We start from the raw sequence: 16,865 nt of genomic DNA, 5'->3' as shown, positions 1-16,865 counted from the left end.
TTAAACCAAGTTTTACGCAAGATCTTGATTTGATAAAAGTACAAGGAAGCATCGTTTAAATGAAACGCGATTATCTTTCAAAGAATAACCTCCGCCATTCTATTTCCTTCCTTAAGAAACTAAAGGATTGACCAATAGTTACACGTCGTTACTCACCACATCTTTACGCGTGTCCGTTGTAAACTCGCTGATGACACGTTCCTCTAACACGTTGCGAACGTCCTGCACCGAGGTGAACGACGATTGATCGATTACGTAAGAAGATTTCTGAACTATATCAATATCCATGACATCCTCCCTGGTGTCCGTCATATCATGTTTCACGACTGAAATTTTCGTGGTATCATCTTTCGGCACAACAGAACTTGGTCTGTCTTTAGGTTCATCTCTTATGGGAGATTCTCTTGGTCTCTTTTTTTCGTCTACTGGTTCCTTCTGTTGGTCAGTCGGTTTCTTCTTCTGATCTTGTGGTTTCTCATACACAAACGAACCATCCCAAGTTGACGCGCCTGGTTTAGTCGGTCTCATAGATCTATCCACCGGACCTTTCTCAGGACTCTTAGGACGTCTTTCAGGAGACTTTCTCCCGTCTTCAGGTTGTTTTCCAGATGGTGATCGAGAAATCTCTCTTCGAAGTTCTCTTTCGGTATCTGTGGTGCGTTTCTTATCGTCGATTTCATGAAATATCGTTGTAGAGACCTTGGACGAATCAAAAACTTCGGAATCTGAAGCCAGAGTTCGTTCAAGCATCGTCGACGTGACAAATTCAGAAGTCTCCATTGTAGTGTCCGATAAAGTGATAGATTTTTCAGTGAGATAAGTCGGTTTCTTATCTCCTGGCAATTTTCCATTATCTACTGGCGACGTTCGAATGGGAGCTCGTTCATCGGTAGGACGACGTGAGACGTCTGTCGATGGTTTCTTATCGGTAGGCTTCTTCGCGGGTTTTTCGTAAACAAACGAACCATCCCACGTTGAAGCACCTGGTTTGGACGGTCTAAAAGAGCTGTCAGTTTTACTGGGGCTCTTAGGACGTTTGTCAGGCGACTTGGAGTCTTCTGGTCGCAACCCTTTATGTTCCAACGCTTTCTTCTCGGGACTCTTAGATCTATCATCGATCGTCACAGACTTCTGTATCGTCGTTGGAACGCCATTACGAACAATTACTGTCTCTACGGAACTCGTGGAGTAATCCACGTTCGACGAATCGGTATAACTCTCGTGTGTGGTAGACTGTTCCAATACAATGGAATTGCTATAAACTTCTGAAGTAGTAGATACTTGCTGAGAAGTATCACGAATATCCAAAGTGGTGTCACTGATGTGCTTTCTCGATTTCGGTATTGGACTTTCTCTTGGTTCAGGTCGAATTTTATCTGCCGGTCTATCAACGGATTCTCTGCTAGACGGTCTTTTCGTTTCTGGCGATTTCTCCATGACGAAAGTTCCATCCCAGGTCGACGAACCAGGCTTGGTAAGCCTGGTATCTCTTCCTTTAGGTGTTTTGTCAGGAGTTTCTGGTCTACTCGATGTTCTGCTCGATGGACGATCTTGGCGAGCAGGTTGCACATCGTAAACAATCGTCTCGTGTACGGAAGATAAACTAGAATCTTTGACATCGGTGAAACTCTGTTGACTCGATGAATGTTCGACTACGTACGCCGTTGATGAAATTTCCGCCTCGTTTATCGAATTGTCCTCTGTAACGTCGCGAATGATGATGGAATCGGTCGGCCTTCGGCTATCCGGCTTTCGACGTTCATGAACTTGCGGCTTTTCGTAAATGAAACTGCCATCCCAAGTAGATTGGCCAGGTTTGTAACATCGCGAAGTAGTGTCACGGGTAACTGATTTTTCTGGAGTTGATCGTCGAGGAGAACCTCCATCTCCGGAATCTTCTTCTATAATTATTTCAGAAACAGAGGTCACCTTTTCGCTAGTTTTTTTCTTCTCGTCGGTGGATGTAGCGTATTCCACGACGTACGAAGACGAAACAGACTCTGACATACTGGAGATATTCTGCTCCTCCGTGACGTCTTGGACATCCACGGAATCGTGTCTTTTCGCGCTCGTTCTAACCACAGTTTTGTCACTCGATAATTTCTTACCGCCATCCTGTGGCTTTTCGTATACAAATTGTCCGTTCCACGTTGAATCACCGGGTCTCGTAATTTTTCCTCCTCTAGTAGACGACGATCTGTCTCTTAAAAGCTCCGTTTTACTAACAGGTTTTCCATCGATGTAAATTTCCTCTGTGACATCTTTGCGTTCTTCCGAAATGAACCTCGAAGAGTCCGTGCCGCCTTGTACCACGTGGACAACGTTCGAAGATTTCTTTTCGTAAGATCCGTCAGAACTTTTCTCCTTGAAATCCGTTCTCTGTGTTGATTCTATAACATTATCTCCACCAGGATGATGAAAGACAGAAGCATCTGACACGTTCCTTTTTCTTGTTTCTGGTGTTTTTTCGACCATAAATGTACCGTCCCACGTAGACTCTCCAGGTTTCGTGTATCGAGTCGATCCTTTCGAGTGTACTTCCGTCGTAACTTGCCTCTGTCCTCCGGCAAAATCGATCGTATCCTCAGAAACCTGTTTGTGAATGTCGCGACCGATCGAGTTAACGTTTCGATCAAAACTTTCGATGTTAGTCGAGCTAGAACGACCCTCGTCGATGATAATTTTCGAGTCCTGTATTACCGTCGACGATGAACGCTGATCGATAAACGAACTCTCAGAGATTTCAATGCTCGACATGCTCTCTTGTACATTATCGGTGTTAACTTTGGACACCAAGCGATCTACTTTTGCCTTGTCTATACTGTCCCGGTCTGTTCGAGACGTATCGACTTTTCTCGAGACGTCCTTGTCTTTAGCCGGACTTTCGCTAATAAACGTGCCATCCCACGTAGACTGGCCGGGTTTGTTGCACCGCGTGACAACGTCGCTAATTTTGTCCGCTTTTACGCTGCTCTTCGCGGTGCTTTCGCTAACAGTGGCGTTGGAGGAAGAATCGAGGATGACCTTGTTACTGGCTATTCTGACATCATCCGTATGTTTAACTCGACCTACGTCCGAGGGTACGACCGTGGTCTCCTTGTCAATGATACGACTCTGAGTGGCTGTTACTCTACCGTTGTCATCGAGTTTTTCACCTGATTCGTGGATCCTCGAGATATTCGCGAACGTTTTTCCATCCTTGGTTGTCTCTTCGTACGTTTCTTTACTGGCTTGTTTGCTTTCGTATGATTTCGATGACGTATGTATTCTAGGAACGTGATCACCGTTCACGATACCGTTGGAAGTCGTCGTCTTTGATAGCTGATCGTAATAATCTCCCATCGAAGACGATGTTTCCACGACCATCGAAGAGGATATAGATTTCTGAATAGTTTCAGCTCGAGACTCGCTGCGACTCTCGGACGATCTACTAACTTGTTCCAACGTTTCTCCTCGATGCCCATCCGAACGTACCTCGACGTCCTTAACATTTTGTGGACTGTCACGAACAGTTTTTCCCTGTTTAACAGACTGCATCTGTTCTTGCGCTATAAAGTCCTGAGAACTCTTACCCGTTCTATATGTAGACGTACTTTGACCAACAGTCTGAGGAGCAGACTCGATCACCTTAATTACGTTACCCTTGGAATCCATGATAACCTCGCGACTCGCGCTGGTTACCTCGACGACGCTGCTCCTAGATTCGCTCTCCATAATCTGTGTCGCTTCCTCGACCATGCTCGTCGACGATACCATCTCGACCGTCTCAACGGTTGTCATATCCGAGGAACTAGAAGAAGTCGTGGCAACTTCCTTCGAGCTCCCCTTGCTCTTTCCACTCGTCTTCTTGTGTATAGTCATTTTAACTCACTTCTATTCACAGTCGTATACCGATGTTTCATGCGAGTGCAACAACACGAGGTAACGATTCAAAGGGCAAACTCGCGTCGCGCACCGAAACTGTAGGAAAATAGACAAAAACCGAGAGCTATCCGTATGTTTACTTTCTATCACGATAGGAAACACGCGACTCGGCGATCACTCGAGCCGGACTGAAGCTTCACTACGACCGGCCTCGTTTGCAAACTCGTTTCTCTTCGTCCCTCAAGGCTCGGTCTATTATACCGTGTATACCAACGATTATACACACTCTTTGCCTTTTCCACTGTGTCCCTTTGTTTCTTGTTCTCTGCGTGTCTCGGTATAACGTATACGTGTGTTAAATCTGCATGCCTCGGTGCAGAACGCGCCGTTAGAATGGTAAACGCGGGAGAAAAGATTCGTTTTGATGTTCACGGTCCGGTACCGCGAGTCGATGTGGCATCGACGATGGCTCGCTGGCCCTAGTGACCACACCATACACCGTTGCTCTCCGTCACTACCATTGCCACGACGTACGCGAACCACGACTCTTTTGCCTGGAGAACGCCGATCCGGCCTCCCTACTTTTCTCTCGTATGTCGCCCGGCGTGGGATGTTACCGCGTATTCGCTCGTGTCTCGCGTCTGTGTGCGTGCACACGATCCTTCTAGCCAATTCTTATTGTGCACCGTTCTCGAGTGAGTAGGCGAGATACAACTCTTCCTCTCTTCTTCTTCTTCCCAAACCGGGTCTTGTCCTCGTTCGACTTCTTTGCCCGCTTCGCCTTTACCCGATCCTCTTTAAGGATAATCCACCTCCAAACGCTCTCTCGCCGTCTTTTCCTCCGTTTTGCGTTTCGCTGCGCGAAAATTCTCACCTCGAATCGTTCATTCTGGTGTGGCATTTTTACCAAGAAGCAGAATGTTTCCCGTTTCTGTCAACGTCGCGAGACGACTAAAAACGACTTTGCTAATACACCACGCACATACACGTGCTTATGTGCATTCGTTAGAAGAGTACACATACTGTATCAACAATATTGTATAACCGCCTGCAGCGCGAGCGTGTCTATCTACGTTTCGTTACGCTCTACGGTTATTTGTCTACTTCAAATTATGAGTCTGCTTTGACTGATCGTAAAATTCGTTCTAGCTCCTATCGACGTTAACGTTGGAACGTTGACTCGTAAAAGGATAGTTGTTGTTGAAGAAAAATTCTTTTATTAAAAGTACATAAGTTAATATTCTCGCATTCTTAATTTGTAAACCACGGAAGACGAGCTGACTCATCGCTCAGATTGCATATTTGTTAGATATGACGATGTATTTATTTAGAAATCACCTATCCTTTTCACATTTGAATTAAAATGAATCATATCATATTTACATTTGACGAGTTACTAAAACCGAAGTATCTAAGATCCTTTTTTTTTTATTATACTTCTAGATTCGTGATTCTAGAAAATTTCTAATTAAGAAACGATCCAATTAATACATTAAACGTCCACGTGACGCTATATACGCCGAATCTTCGATAATCATCTATCAACCGTATCTTGCTGATTACCGATATTCTATCACAAAAGTTCTTGATCATTACATAAACTCTCACACCGCTTCTCTCACGCTACTTCATTTACAATCCAATGCCGTAAAATTCGCATCCAGGTGCAAGAAGTTGTTCGTGTTCTCGTCATTCGATACGCATACTTATCTAGCGCCACAAATACGCGCACCGATGCAATGGTCGATTCGTTCATGCTACAAGTTCATCCTATTGTGTAACGACAGCTCTAGCTGGCCAAACCTTTTCTGTGGATTTTTTTCATATCGAATGATAAATACGGAAGGTCGCGTTCCGATCGCTAAATTCCATAGTCTGTTCAGTCTGTACACGTACGTACGATATTTACCAGCGTTGGACCGTCTTACAACAATTTTATGGAGGCCCGTCGACCGAAACAGCCGCTCTGTTTCGTTCGCGGCGAATAAAGCCCGTAAACGCACACCCTCTATTTTTACGCGTCGCGTTCGCTCGCTGTAAAAGCACGTACGGTTTTCTCTTTCATTCGGAGGCTGACGTGGCGCATTAGGCGAAACACGTACAGGAACAAAACTCTCTTTGGACGCGACTTTATTCACGTGTGTGGCCGCGCGTGTACGGCTTCAGCTTCTTTCACGGCAAAAGATATTGCAACCGAAGCGTAGCCGACATTTACTCTTTTCGCTTTCCATCGTAAGAGATTACGTCGACGACGATACCACGTACGCGCGTCGCGTTACAGGTACAAATGCAATTTTCGCCCCCTCGCGTTGCCGAGCGTGTTCACCGGAACACGTTCGCCTCTTCTACTACGATTCGGTATACGCGGGAATCTGTAGCTGTTCTTTCGAGCAACGTGTCACAGACAAGGAGAAAGAGACGACAATGTTCTTATTTATAAGCATATAGCGATTACGACTTTGAATAGGCCCGTTGTTGAAGATAAAAACTTGTACTCCTATGATGATTACACGAGCTGTGTCTGTAGGTTCTTTATCCCTTGGACTACTTAGTTTCTAAGATACGGATCAGATAAGAAAAGGCTATGGTCGTTTGTTTAAGTATTATAATAATATTTAAAAAATCTTTATGATGCCAATAGATACGGACGAATTGCATATCGAATTATACCGTACAGTTCGTCAGTGATTATACAAATAATTAAAACCTATTATTTGTTGATTCTATTAAGGAGATCCGTATTACTTTTAGCTATTAGTTCATCATTAATATAACGTTCGTGTACTGTTCCAACAAATCGACCAAAGTGTCCAGGTGCTCATATGCGATAGCGTATATTAGGACTGAAGCTTGCATGAACGCGAGGTTCGTTCATTCATCCATAATACCTTATACTAATCATCGCGTTTCGTATGAAAGCAGCAGGTGTTCTAATTCTTACGAACTCTACGTAACTATCTAATTACATTTTCTAAAGCTCTCTAACCGCTTCAACGCATTCATGTCACGACGATAACGAGCTTTCCCTCTAAGTGAAATTTAATTACACTTCCATAACCCATAATTAAGAAACGGACAAATATGTCGTCTACGTTTACATCTTCATTCGATCTGGATGCGCACGTTTCTCTCGATAAACCGCCTCGTCAACGAGCTTTGAACTTTCAGAACTCAGCAGTGCAATTACGTACGATAATAGTGACGAAAGAGAAATTATGTGCATTATCGTTCGCGATACGATATGTTCGTTTTCTGAAGAAATAAAATCGCTCGCGAATAAGCACGAATACGAAATGAACGTGTCTGGAGGAGAGGCAGAGCAGAAGGGGATAGCTCGGAGAAACCGGTCCTTCGTGATGTCTCGATGTAAACCAGGCGATGACGTAGGCCGTGGAGAGCCACGATCGCCGCGTTCCCCTTGGAGGTGTCGGTCTGGCTCAGCAATGGCCATTATTTTCACGTGCACTATCGCAGATATAGTGGCTGATTGCTCCACTGACGATGTCGTTAACGAGCTAGCAGAGTTGAAGGAATTATTGTTAGATTGCCCTGTGATACAAATGGAGGTGCGGTAACATTGAAATTTATCGCACGGAATTGGCCTGCCCTGGGAGACTTATCGCCAATGTCAATGCCGTGTTTCCGACAGCCTCGAGATCTCCAAACTATCCTTTGAACGTTTCCAACTCGTTGACTCCCTATAATTTATTATTTATTAACTAGCATAAACGTTTTAAGACGCTGTACTCTGCTGTCTGAAGAATACCGTTTGGTTACTTCAATTCATGAATATTCTGATCGTCACACGATTGAAATTTATATGTTTCGCCTGTGGATTATAATATTTAAAGTTTAGAAAGTATCACGTTGTAATAGAAGTACGATAAAAACGGGTCTTTCATTTTATAATATCATTTACGCTTTACTCAACATTTTTTAGTCGATCTTACTTCATATCTTATTTTAATCATTTCGAAATAATTAGAAACACTGGTTACCGGAATCTATTAGGTTGTCCGAAAAGTTTCTTTCATTTCATAAAGTGATAATAGATGAGCAACAATTTCTGTTTTATATTATTTTCCATTTCGTTCTGATTCTATTATTATGTTCATGCATAATTCAATAAACTAATATAAAACAAAAAGCATTGTGCGTCTATTATTTTCTTATAAAACGAAAGAAACTTTTCGGACAACCTAGTATTTTTTATTTTGTCTTCCTATAACGATTTCAACTCTGACCAATTCGAACTTCTTGTACGCTAAGGCCTTTTCATACTATTCGTTAATGGATAAATAACGCTGTTGCATAAAGACAATTTCCACGTACCTCAGAGTGACGTTACATCGTCGATGAGCTTTCTTTAAACGCGACATCATTGCCTGATTTGTTATTAAGTATTACACAAACCGAGTAAGAATCTGTCTGTCCTTGGTTAAAATAAATAACCCTATGATGCAACAGGAAATGCGACGTTAAGCAGAAACGTCGAAAGGATAAATGTACGCGTAACTTTGATGTCGCATTGATCGCGATCCAACGACCTTCGAATCCGAGACACACGATATTTTACTTCGATAGGATCACTAAATCGACGTTGAATCATTACGTAGGTAGTATCGCATACGATATAAAGGAAGCACGCTCTTTCTTTAGTCTGATGGCCTTTAACGCTTTTCCTTCGACTTTTCGCTCGGATGCATATTTAATATGCACCTGTACGCAACACGCCGAGGTACGTTTAGCGAAAACAGCAATTTTACACCGATCAAAGAATTAGAACTATTTTTACAAGTTGTTTAATCCATTAAACACCAACGTTGCGCCAATGTCATATTTCGTTCGTAATTGATTTCAATTCATTTAAATTATATAATACAATTTCGAAACTTAACATTATGGTTATACACGTTCCATGTACATATTATTCATTCGTCACATAAAACTATAGTTTCGTTATTATTTATTGCGATCTTTACAAAACTGTTTCGAAAGACGTAGGCAAGAAACGAGATATGTATTCCCGAAGCTTGAACGAGCTGTTTGAAGGGATTCATTATCGACAAGGGCGAAACATTTTTCAAGAGAAATTTCGTGAAATCATCATAAATAGCAAATATCTAATTCTTGTTAAAAATGTGTCTTAACTTTCGCTACGATTTTCCCAAACAACCTACAATTATTTTAACACGCTTTTTATTCGGATAAAACAATACGTTACTCTATTTGCCTTTTACAATATCATTTATACGTTCTCGCAACTTTCGCAAATTATTTCATTGCATGATCCTTAACGGATCAAACAATGGGATGACACACGGCTGGTTCGGAGAAAAGTCGTAAGGTCCTAATAAGGAAATATTTTGCGATCGTTCCGCGAATACATCATCGATTTCTGACCGGTATAGGGCTGCTGAAAAAAATCGAGGACGCAAAGTGCATACGATTGATCTCGATCTCGACGATCGATTTCGGTTATGGAGCGAAAGTACCACGCCCGTCCCGACGCGTTTCCCGTAAAAAGTGTCGTCAGGTCATGGCGTGGGTAGGAACCGTGCAAGCGCTGCTACGCGAAACCAACTTCGATGCTCCGTATTTGGTGAATGCGTTGAAATCCGTAGGCGAACCAGTAACCGGTCGACCGCGTCATCCGGAGACCGACAAGTATACTACATAGGAACTACCACGTTCAGAATAGAAACGCCATTGAACAAACGTTTACGTTTACGTATATGTTGTTTCAATACGTGCATTCTTCGTCTTCATCTTCGAAGTGGCAGACTAAACGAGAATTCCTGGAACTTCTATCGAACTATGAGTCATTTCTATGAATCGTTGCTCATTTGCTATTCACGCATGATAGTTGTCGTTTCTTTCCATTTTAATATCGATGGAAATTGAGTGACCGTGATAATTAAGCTGTAAGCGTTTGGACACTTCGGTCAACTTGTCGTAATGGTGTGTGAATTTCAGTAGAACGTACAAATTAGTGACGAATTGGTATTTAGTAATTAGAAATAACACTTATACTATACCTTTAGAAAACCAGCAGGCTATAAATCTAAATTAGTTGTTAAAAACGTTAATAACAACGTATTTTACTAGTTATCGCATATGTTGTTATAAATTATCATTTGTATATAAAAGTACCCACGCATTTACGAAACTCGCGTGTCCTAATTATAAAATCATTAGATAAATATCAAAAATTATCCTACGAGCATCCCTAGTTTAGCGTTGTCACTTTCTCAAAGAAGCAAGAATAAAAACTGAACAGAAAAACAATTGGGACGAAAGAGTTAAGAATGAGTATACTTGATATGGTGGCGAGGTGAAACTTTGCAAAAACGAAGGGGTCTATTTATTTGTAAATTCGCATCCACTCGTGATCCATTCGTATTTACTTAAGAAGAAGGACGCGATCGAATTCCAAGGCGCGGTTATGCCGCGACGCCTTGATCAGAAACGCTTTCCAGTCGCTAGTGTATCGCAATGTTACATGTAATGGATCGAGATCGATCGTTTCTCACGGACGTCCGTCGATCTTTATGGTTAACAGGGTTAAGTATATATGAAGAAAAAGTCAACCGCCTCGCGTAAATCAGGCTATCCTTTTCCACGTCCCTCTCGGGAGAATCGAAAGCTTGCCCAACTTGAAAGACGGCCCCGGCTGGCTCCTTTTATAATGGATAGCGCTATAATGAAGCACGGTACAGCGCGTTCTCTTATTAATTAACGTTAAAAGGGAAACTTTTGTAATTCCGCTTCTAAGACGAAGCGATGTACTCTACAACGACCCCTGCGCGCCATTCTATCGTCCTCAAGATCTCGAGGTATCGGCCCTCTCTCGGAAAATAACGCATTCGTGGATAATTAAAATACCTCTTTCGAATTTTCCTCGAATAAAAAACTCGTTTCTGTCTGCTTTAAGAGATCTTCCTAGTTTCCAAAAGCTCAATACACTTGAAATTTATAAAGCAGATGTTGCTGCATCGTTCGAATTAGGATTTTGCAAATATTCGCAAAATTCGGTTTTCACGGACAAGAAAACCATAATCTTCTTTGCTAGTCCTTTTATTCCTCGATATCTTTGTATTATTCTAGTTCGGATAATAGCCACGCGTCTATGGATTGAGAATGTATTGGCACGTTGAATTTTTAGATAACTATAGTGTCTAATATTAGTTTCTCGTGTGCTTTGTATGACATTATGGAAATAGCATTTCTATGTATGGTCCTAATTCAATGGACAATGGATATTTTCCAGAAAATAATGATGGTTTCTATAATAACGTACCAATTCAAAAGTTCTTGGCCGGAACATCATTCTTATAACGCACTTTGACCTTGTTCTCATCAGTATCGCACAAGGCGAAACGAACGCACGGTCACGCATGGTTACCGTTGAATACGTAAAATACGTCACTCTCATGAAGTCATCAAAGCTATTGCCGCATATTGTTGTATAAATTCTATGCCCGCACGGTGTACGCGATACCTTCTCATATTTAATCTTCAGTAAATTTCGTATTCTCGGTGAAATTATCGTCAATGTCAAATTTCAGTTCAGTTATGAAAAAACATATTGCACGACAGACCCTTTAGAAGCTACAGAGTAGGTTATTCTGAAAGGATCAGTTTTATCAAAGTGACAATTACATGATAGCGAACAGTGTTTCGATATAAATAATAAAGTGCAGCGTGAAGAACGTGTAATAATGTGATCAACGAAGCCAAACGAAATTACATTATACCGAATGAAAAGATCGTGAAGCGGTTTAACTAGCAGTTTCCGAGCGTATAATGAAAAATTTGATGGTAATTTCATCAGCGAACCGACCATAAAAATGAGTACGCTCGAACACACTGATCGCTTTAATCCCACGATAATGAATAAGGATGCACGAAACGAGGACACATCCATGTATCGCATTGATTTACGTTAAAGGAAGCTGATGGTCCCGCGGCATCGGAAGCATAACGAAAAATAGGGGCAAGAAGAGGCGTCGTCTCTCGTTGCGTTCACGGCAAACAGCCCATAAGCGGACATACCAATTTCACATCTCGTCTCGAATGAGATGGTAGGGGGATGATACGAATGCATATACAGAATGTATATGATGTCATGGACTGTTTCGTTCGGTTTACTCATGGCAAGGGTAAAGTCTCCTCGCGGACAATTCTTAATACCGCGATAAATATTCGAGAGTGTTGGTAAGAACCACGGAGATACGAGTACGTAGCCAGCTATACGCGTACGTAAGTAGACGACAGATCGCGTTTCTCCGTATACGACCATGACACTAAATTACAGACTTATACAGTGGTTGTCAATCTGCATTTACAAGTAAGATCGTACCATATAGGCGCGACGCGACGCAATTAATCATCTTTTTCGTGTACTTGAGAAACCAGACTGCCCAGACCCAATTCAAAGCGTCATTGTCATGCCGAGTGAAAAGGGAGCCCAGAATTAGGACACTTGATGCAAACACGGTGAGAAGCAAATAGTAAACACGATACATAATTGATCGAAAAGTGTGCGTGACGTTGATTAATCATACACCTTTATGCTGCAGAAATATGTATCAAGGCAGATTTCGTTGTCACAAAAGATGACAGTCACCCGCGACAGTGTTGATATCAATAGAAATGTAATTACGATCTTGATATTAATTTTGCGACGAATTGAATCACGGTCAGGGATGAATTGGTGCATGACAGCCGATACGATGTAATTTTGTTCGTTGATTCAGGCATAAGATGAGACCATATGATACGGAAAACTGTCGGGAGCTATCGATAACCGCGCGCGGAGCAGACCACAGGCGGCATTGGCACGCACGTAAGGGTCCCCTTATCTCGGGAACAGAAACCACGGGGTCAATACGCCACCGCTTTGTAATCAGCCGCGTACCATGCACGCTTAAACGGATAATCATATTGACCGCTCGCCAATATTAACATTTTTCGGAAAGCTATTGCAAGGAATCGGCCTGCTAGCCTACATATTGCTCGAGTGCCCTCACACGCGAGCTCTATCTTCTTCGCATAGAGTTTTATCGAGATCAACGAAACAACGGGGATCGTGCTTATACAAGGACGCATCCACGCGGACGGATACACATATACTCGTATATCTCTCTAGCGTTGCAGATGCGGTTACCAGAGAGAGAGTATTGATGAAACAATAGAAAGTACATGAACGCGGTACTGAAAGAACAGACCATATCGCGATCCACATACGCTCGGAATGCGAATGGTTGAAGTAAATGCGATGAAAATCGATCACAATTGTCGCATGAATGCACCCTTATATTCGAGGCACGATGTAATAGAGGATATATGTATAAGCACGATAGATTACCGTTTAAATATGAATAACTCCGTTTCTATTTTCACTTTTGTTTTTTTGAAGAATAATTAATTGCGTTAATTGATCGATACTTTCGTGCACGTTAAGGTCTTCAAAGGAAATGCTACTCTTATATATGAGGAAATCGGATCATGTGTAGAGCCCCTGTATAGCGGCAACCGTTATTACACCGCTGTCGGCTGTATGGTAGCATCATTAGCGTTGTGTAAGTCTTATAACCTCTCAGTGCAAAATTTAAATTTCAAATGTTAAATAGTAATTTTTCATTACGCTCGAACGAGTAATTATGTAAGTAAAGATATTTTCTAGTTTTGTACGAATCAAATTTCAAGAAACTAGAAGACTGTAGAAATTGCGCTTTCTAGAAGACAGATCAAAGACGACCCACGTCCGATTTCATGTACCATGCACAAAGGCATCTGTATTACATCGGATCAAAGGGAGAAAAGAATTTACTTTACGTTCTTCGCTTAACGTACGATCTTTCTTCTATTTTGCATACGAGTTAAACAGTTGAAATGTTCTAAGATAAAAAGCTATTCACGAATCTAAAATATCGTGTATTCAAATGTAACCAATATAAACGATATAACTTTTTAAACGATACTTCATAATTTTTCACCTTTTCTTCCACTTTCAAATGACTACATAATTTTTATTAAAAATATTTTAAGAATATTGATAAATATTGATAAGAAAATTTCGATAAGTTTGAAAAGTTAAATTAACACTCACCTTTCAGTTATATTTTCCTAGTAGCGTTTCTACACAACATATCGATCATCGTCTTGAGGGAAGATGACAGTGGTTCCTCGATCACTGTCCAATTGAGGTGTCGTGGCGCTAATCGTCTGGAGGTATGAAATGAGATAACGCATTGTTTTCCGACGAAACCGAACGAACGTTTGGCACACATTCGGTAACGGCGGGACGCCGTTGCACCGACGGCGGTTCGCACCTCACAGATACATCGCGACGTCTGACGTTCCCGCGCCCATTGCCGTCGAGACAACGTCGTCATGACGACCGCGCATAACAACCTTTACCCATGCGCATATCGTTTCTATTACGTAGATTATAAACGCGGCAATATACGGACCAGAAATGATTTTTGATAAAATATAACCAATAAAAACGGAACGTGGTAAGTGTGTCTTGATCATTTTTACAGTTTAATAAATGAAAAAATTATCACATTCTTTAATTTTATATCCATTTCCGTACGTTTATATTAAAAATATGTGTACTTAACCTGTGAAAAAAGTAAAATAGAGAATATGAACTTTTAAAATTTTGGACCTATACTATTAAAAAATATAAAAATTGTTCTTTTTGTATTTTGTGCAATATGTCCGTTTTATCACAAGTAGAAATATGATTGTTTTTTTTTTAATAGCGAGTAGACATAATTTGGAATAAATTTGATAGAATAGCTTACTTATAATATAAAAAATGAAAGAAGTAATTATAGTAAAGTTGCTGATGTTTACATATGTAAGTAGGTATTACTAATACAATTAATAATTCCTTTACGAAACAGTAATATTCCACATTTGATCTTGATCTGTACAATCTCTATGACTTCTAAATTTACATATTGCATACATTACATATATAGATATTATAAATATGTAAGCAGAAGGAATAAATTAACATTAATATTTAATTCTTCCTTATATAAATTTTCTACATAACTAAATACTTATGTCATCGATTTCACTATAAGTAACTTTATATTAAACTAATATTTATATTTTTATCATATTCATCTATGCTTCATATATTGACTAACTTTTACACTACATTTTTTAGTTTTTATTCAACACGTTAATTGAGTTGACTTTGAGCTGATTCAAACTGAGTTTGAGCAATTTCATAAATGATTATAAATATTATACTTATAATATTAAGTACTTCATGTGTTATCATTTGTTCATATGTTCAGTTTGCAATATAACGCTATATCATAATATAGAATAAAAGATATAATTTTCTAACGATGGGCTATAATTGTTGGAACTCACAAAAGTCACTCTTCTTTTGTTCTGCTTGTAAAAACAAATCAATCAGATCATGGTATATTAAATTATAATTACATTTGTTTTATTTCTCCCTTTTATACTTTATCATAACACATTCATGAACAAATCAACATACCTATTTAACCTCCTGAAATTATAATGTTCTTAAGAAAATCTGTGTTTAAATACTATACATCCTATATTTCTAAAGAATATTTCTCTACTCAAAGAATATGTATCCAAGCCAGAAATAAAAGATCCAGTGCATTTAGGGTACATTCTAAAGATAATCATGGCATTTAATCATATTATTTTCATTTAATAAATTAGACTAATCTTTTCTAAATATTCAACAAGCTGGACATATTGTAGAATTAGATAATATATCCTTTTTAACTTGTCAAATTATTAAACACTAGAAAATATTCTATAATAATATAAATATTCTAAAATAATATAAAGTTTTTATTCAAATATTTCCATTGAGTAACATCTATATTAATTGGATTTGTTGTAACAATGTATTCTACATAAAATATAATTCTGTTTTATAAATCAAAAATGATAAACTATGTTACAAAAGTATTAAGCGTTATATATCATCATTCTATGAAATGAAAGTCTTTTTCGTTATGAAATGTATGATATTAGTTTTCTGCAATTTATTTTGAAGTTAGTTGATAATAAAAAATGAAGGAAATAGATAGGTTCTTTTGATGTGAATAAAGTATCAAATAATCTAATCAATAGAATTTCTTGATATATTTTACCAACAACTACAACATTAGTAAACAATAAAGAATATATCAAAACAAAGATAAAATCTTAACATTGAAATTACAAATAGTACAACAGAGTACTAAATGCTTGATATGCAGTAATACCAAAACCTACAAAAAAGGCTAGTGCTCTATGAGGTTGTTTTGAGAAAATAGCATATGCCACTGTGTGAACAAATCTAGCAATTACAAAAGCCCTAATTAACATTGAAGCTAACCATGTAGAAGGTCCTGTGGTTAACCAAGCGAATGTAACAATATACCATATAAGAATATTTTCCAAATCATTTAAATGTGCTCTGCGTACGCGTTCAACTTCGGGATCATTGGTATTAACTTTTGATCCTTTTAACGTTTTTGTATCCTCGATGTTTGCAAATGCCTGGAATAGATATAAAAATTATATTTTCTGTTTTCGCATACAATATAAATACAGATAATTTTGTATTGCAAATTAATGAAATGTATACGTACCAAATTTTTAAATCTGTAGCGTGCAGTTAATGGTGCCATCGCGAGTAATTTTAAAGCAAGTATACTTCCCCAAAATGCAAAAATTTTGAAAAGTTCGGGATCTACAAGACTTTTGTTTAAGGTGGACATTATGAATGTCGTATATTATGTATAATTCCGTGTAGATTAATTCGATAAAGTACGTTACATAAATCGTGTCTTGCGAATTGCGTTAGAACGTTTGCTACGTTCAAGGATTCTAATGAGACTATCCATGGTATTAGCGTTACATGTTAAAATGGATGTGCAAAGTGGGGATGCGTGTAAAAAAAAAGCTAATGTCATCATGTATCAACATGTTTTTCATGA

At 39.5% G+C, this 16,865-nt stretch overlaps 2 protein-coding genes and 1 long non-coding RNA gene across 11 annotated transcripts in view; 1 reads left to right on the top strand and 2 right to left on the bottom strand.

The window, feature by feature from the left end:
• The window catches only part of LOC126918867 (titin), a 48,322-nt gene extending 34,096 nt beyond the window's left edge, over positions 1-14,226 (bottom strand). For 4 of the 5 annotated variants that reach the window (XM_050727310.1, XM_050727313.1, XM_050727311.1 and 1 more), the window contains exon 1: positions 157-4,837. In XM_050727310.1, the coding sequence (XP_050583267.1) occupies positions 157-3,861 (3,705 nt within the window). In that variant the 5' untranslated portion in view covers positions 3,862-4,837. Of the gene's footprint in view, positions 1-156; positions 4,838-13,978 lie in introns of those variants that run through there. The other variant, XM_050727314.1, reaches the window with a different exon arrangement.
• On the top strand, positions 11,057-13,844 carry LOC126918929 (uncharacterized). Of its 5 annotated transcripts, XR_007711475.1 has the most exons (4): positions 11,057-12,363; positions 12,447-12,521; positions 12,624-13,448; positions 13,553-13,844. It is a non-coding gene; the product is annotated as an uncharacterized LOC126918929 (long non-coding RNA). The 5 variants fall into 5 exon arrangements; XR_007711472.1 differs by having other exon boundaries at positions 12,447-13,448; XR_007711474.1 differs by having other exon boundaries at positions 11,057-12,521.
• Positions 14,227-16,004: 1,778 nt separating the features above from the next.
• On the bottom strand, positions 16,005-16,832 carry LOC126918918 (microsomal glutathione S-transferase 1-like). Its single transcript, XM_050727502.1, has 2 exons — positions 16,518-16,832; positions 16,005-16,425 (listed from the first exon to the last, which is right to left on the bottom strand). The coding sequence occupies exons 1-2, from the start codon at positions 16,644-16,646 to the stop codon at positions 16,102-16,104; spliced, it is 453 nt and encodes a 150-aa protein (XP_050583459.1). The 5' UTR covers positions 16,647-16,832; the 3' UTR covers positions 16,005-16,101.
• Positions 16,833-16,865: the final 33 nt, after the last annotated feature.

The sequence above is a fragment of the Bombus affinis genome, chromosome 7 (assembly GCF_024516045.1).
Source record: "Bombus affinis isolate iyBomAffi1 chromosome 7, iyBomAffi1.2, whole genome shotgun sequence".
NCBI classification, from domain to species: Eukaryota; Metazoa; Arthropoda; class Insecta; order Hymenoptera; family Apidae; genus Bombus; species Bombus affinis.
The sequence above is the reverse complement of the archived record's forward strand: the minus strand, read 5'-3'. Positions and strand labels throughout refer to the sequence as shown.

Bases quoted from the DNA above. Each gene is read 5' to 3' on its own strand.
- LOC126918918 (XM_050727502.1), bottom strand. From the start codon at position 16,646: ATGTCCACCTTAAACAAAAGTCTTGTAGATCCCGAACTTTTCAAAATT. The intron at 16,426-16,517 runs GTACGTATACAT...TATCTATTCCAG, and splicing joins GCTACAGATTTAAAAATTTG to GCATTTGCAAACATCGAGGA.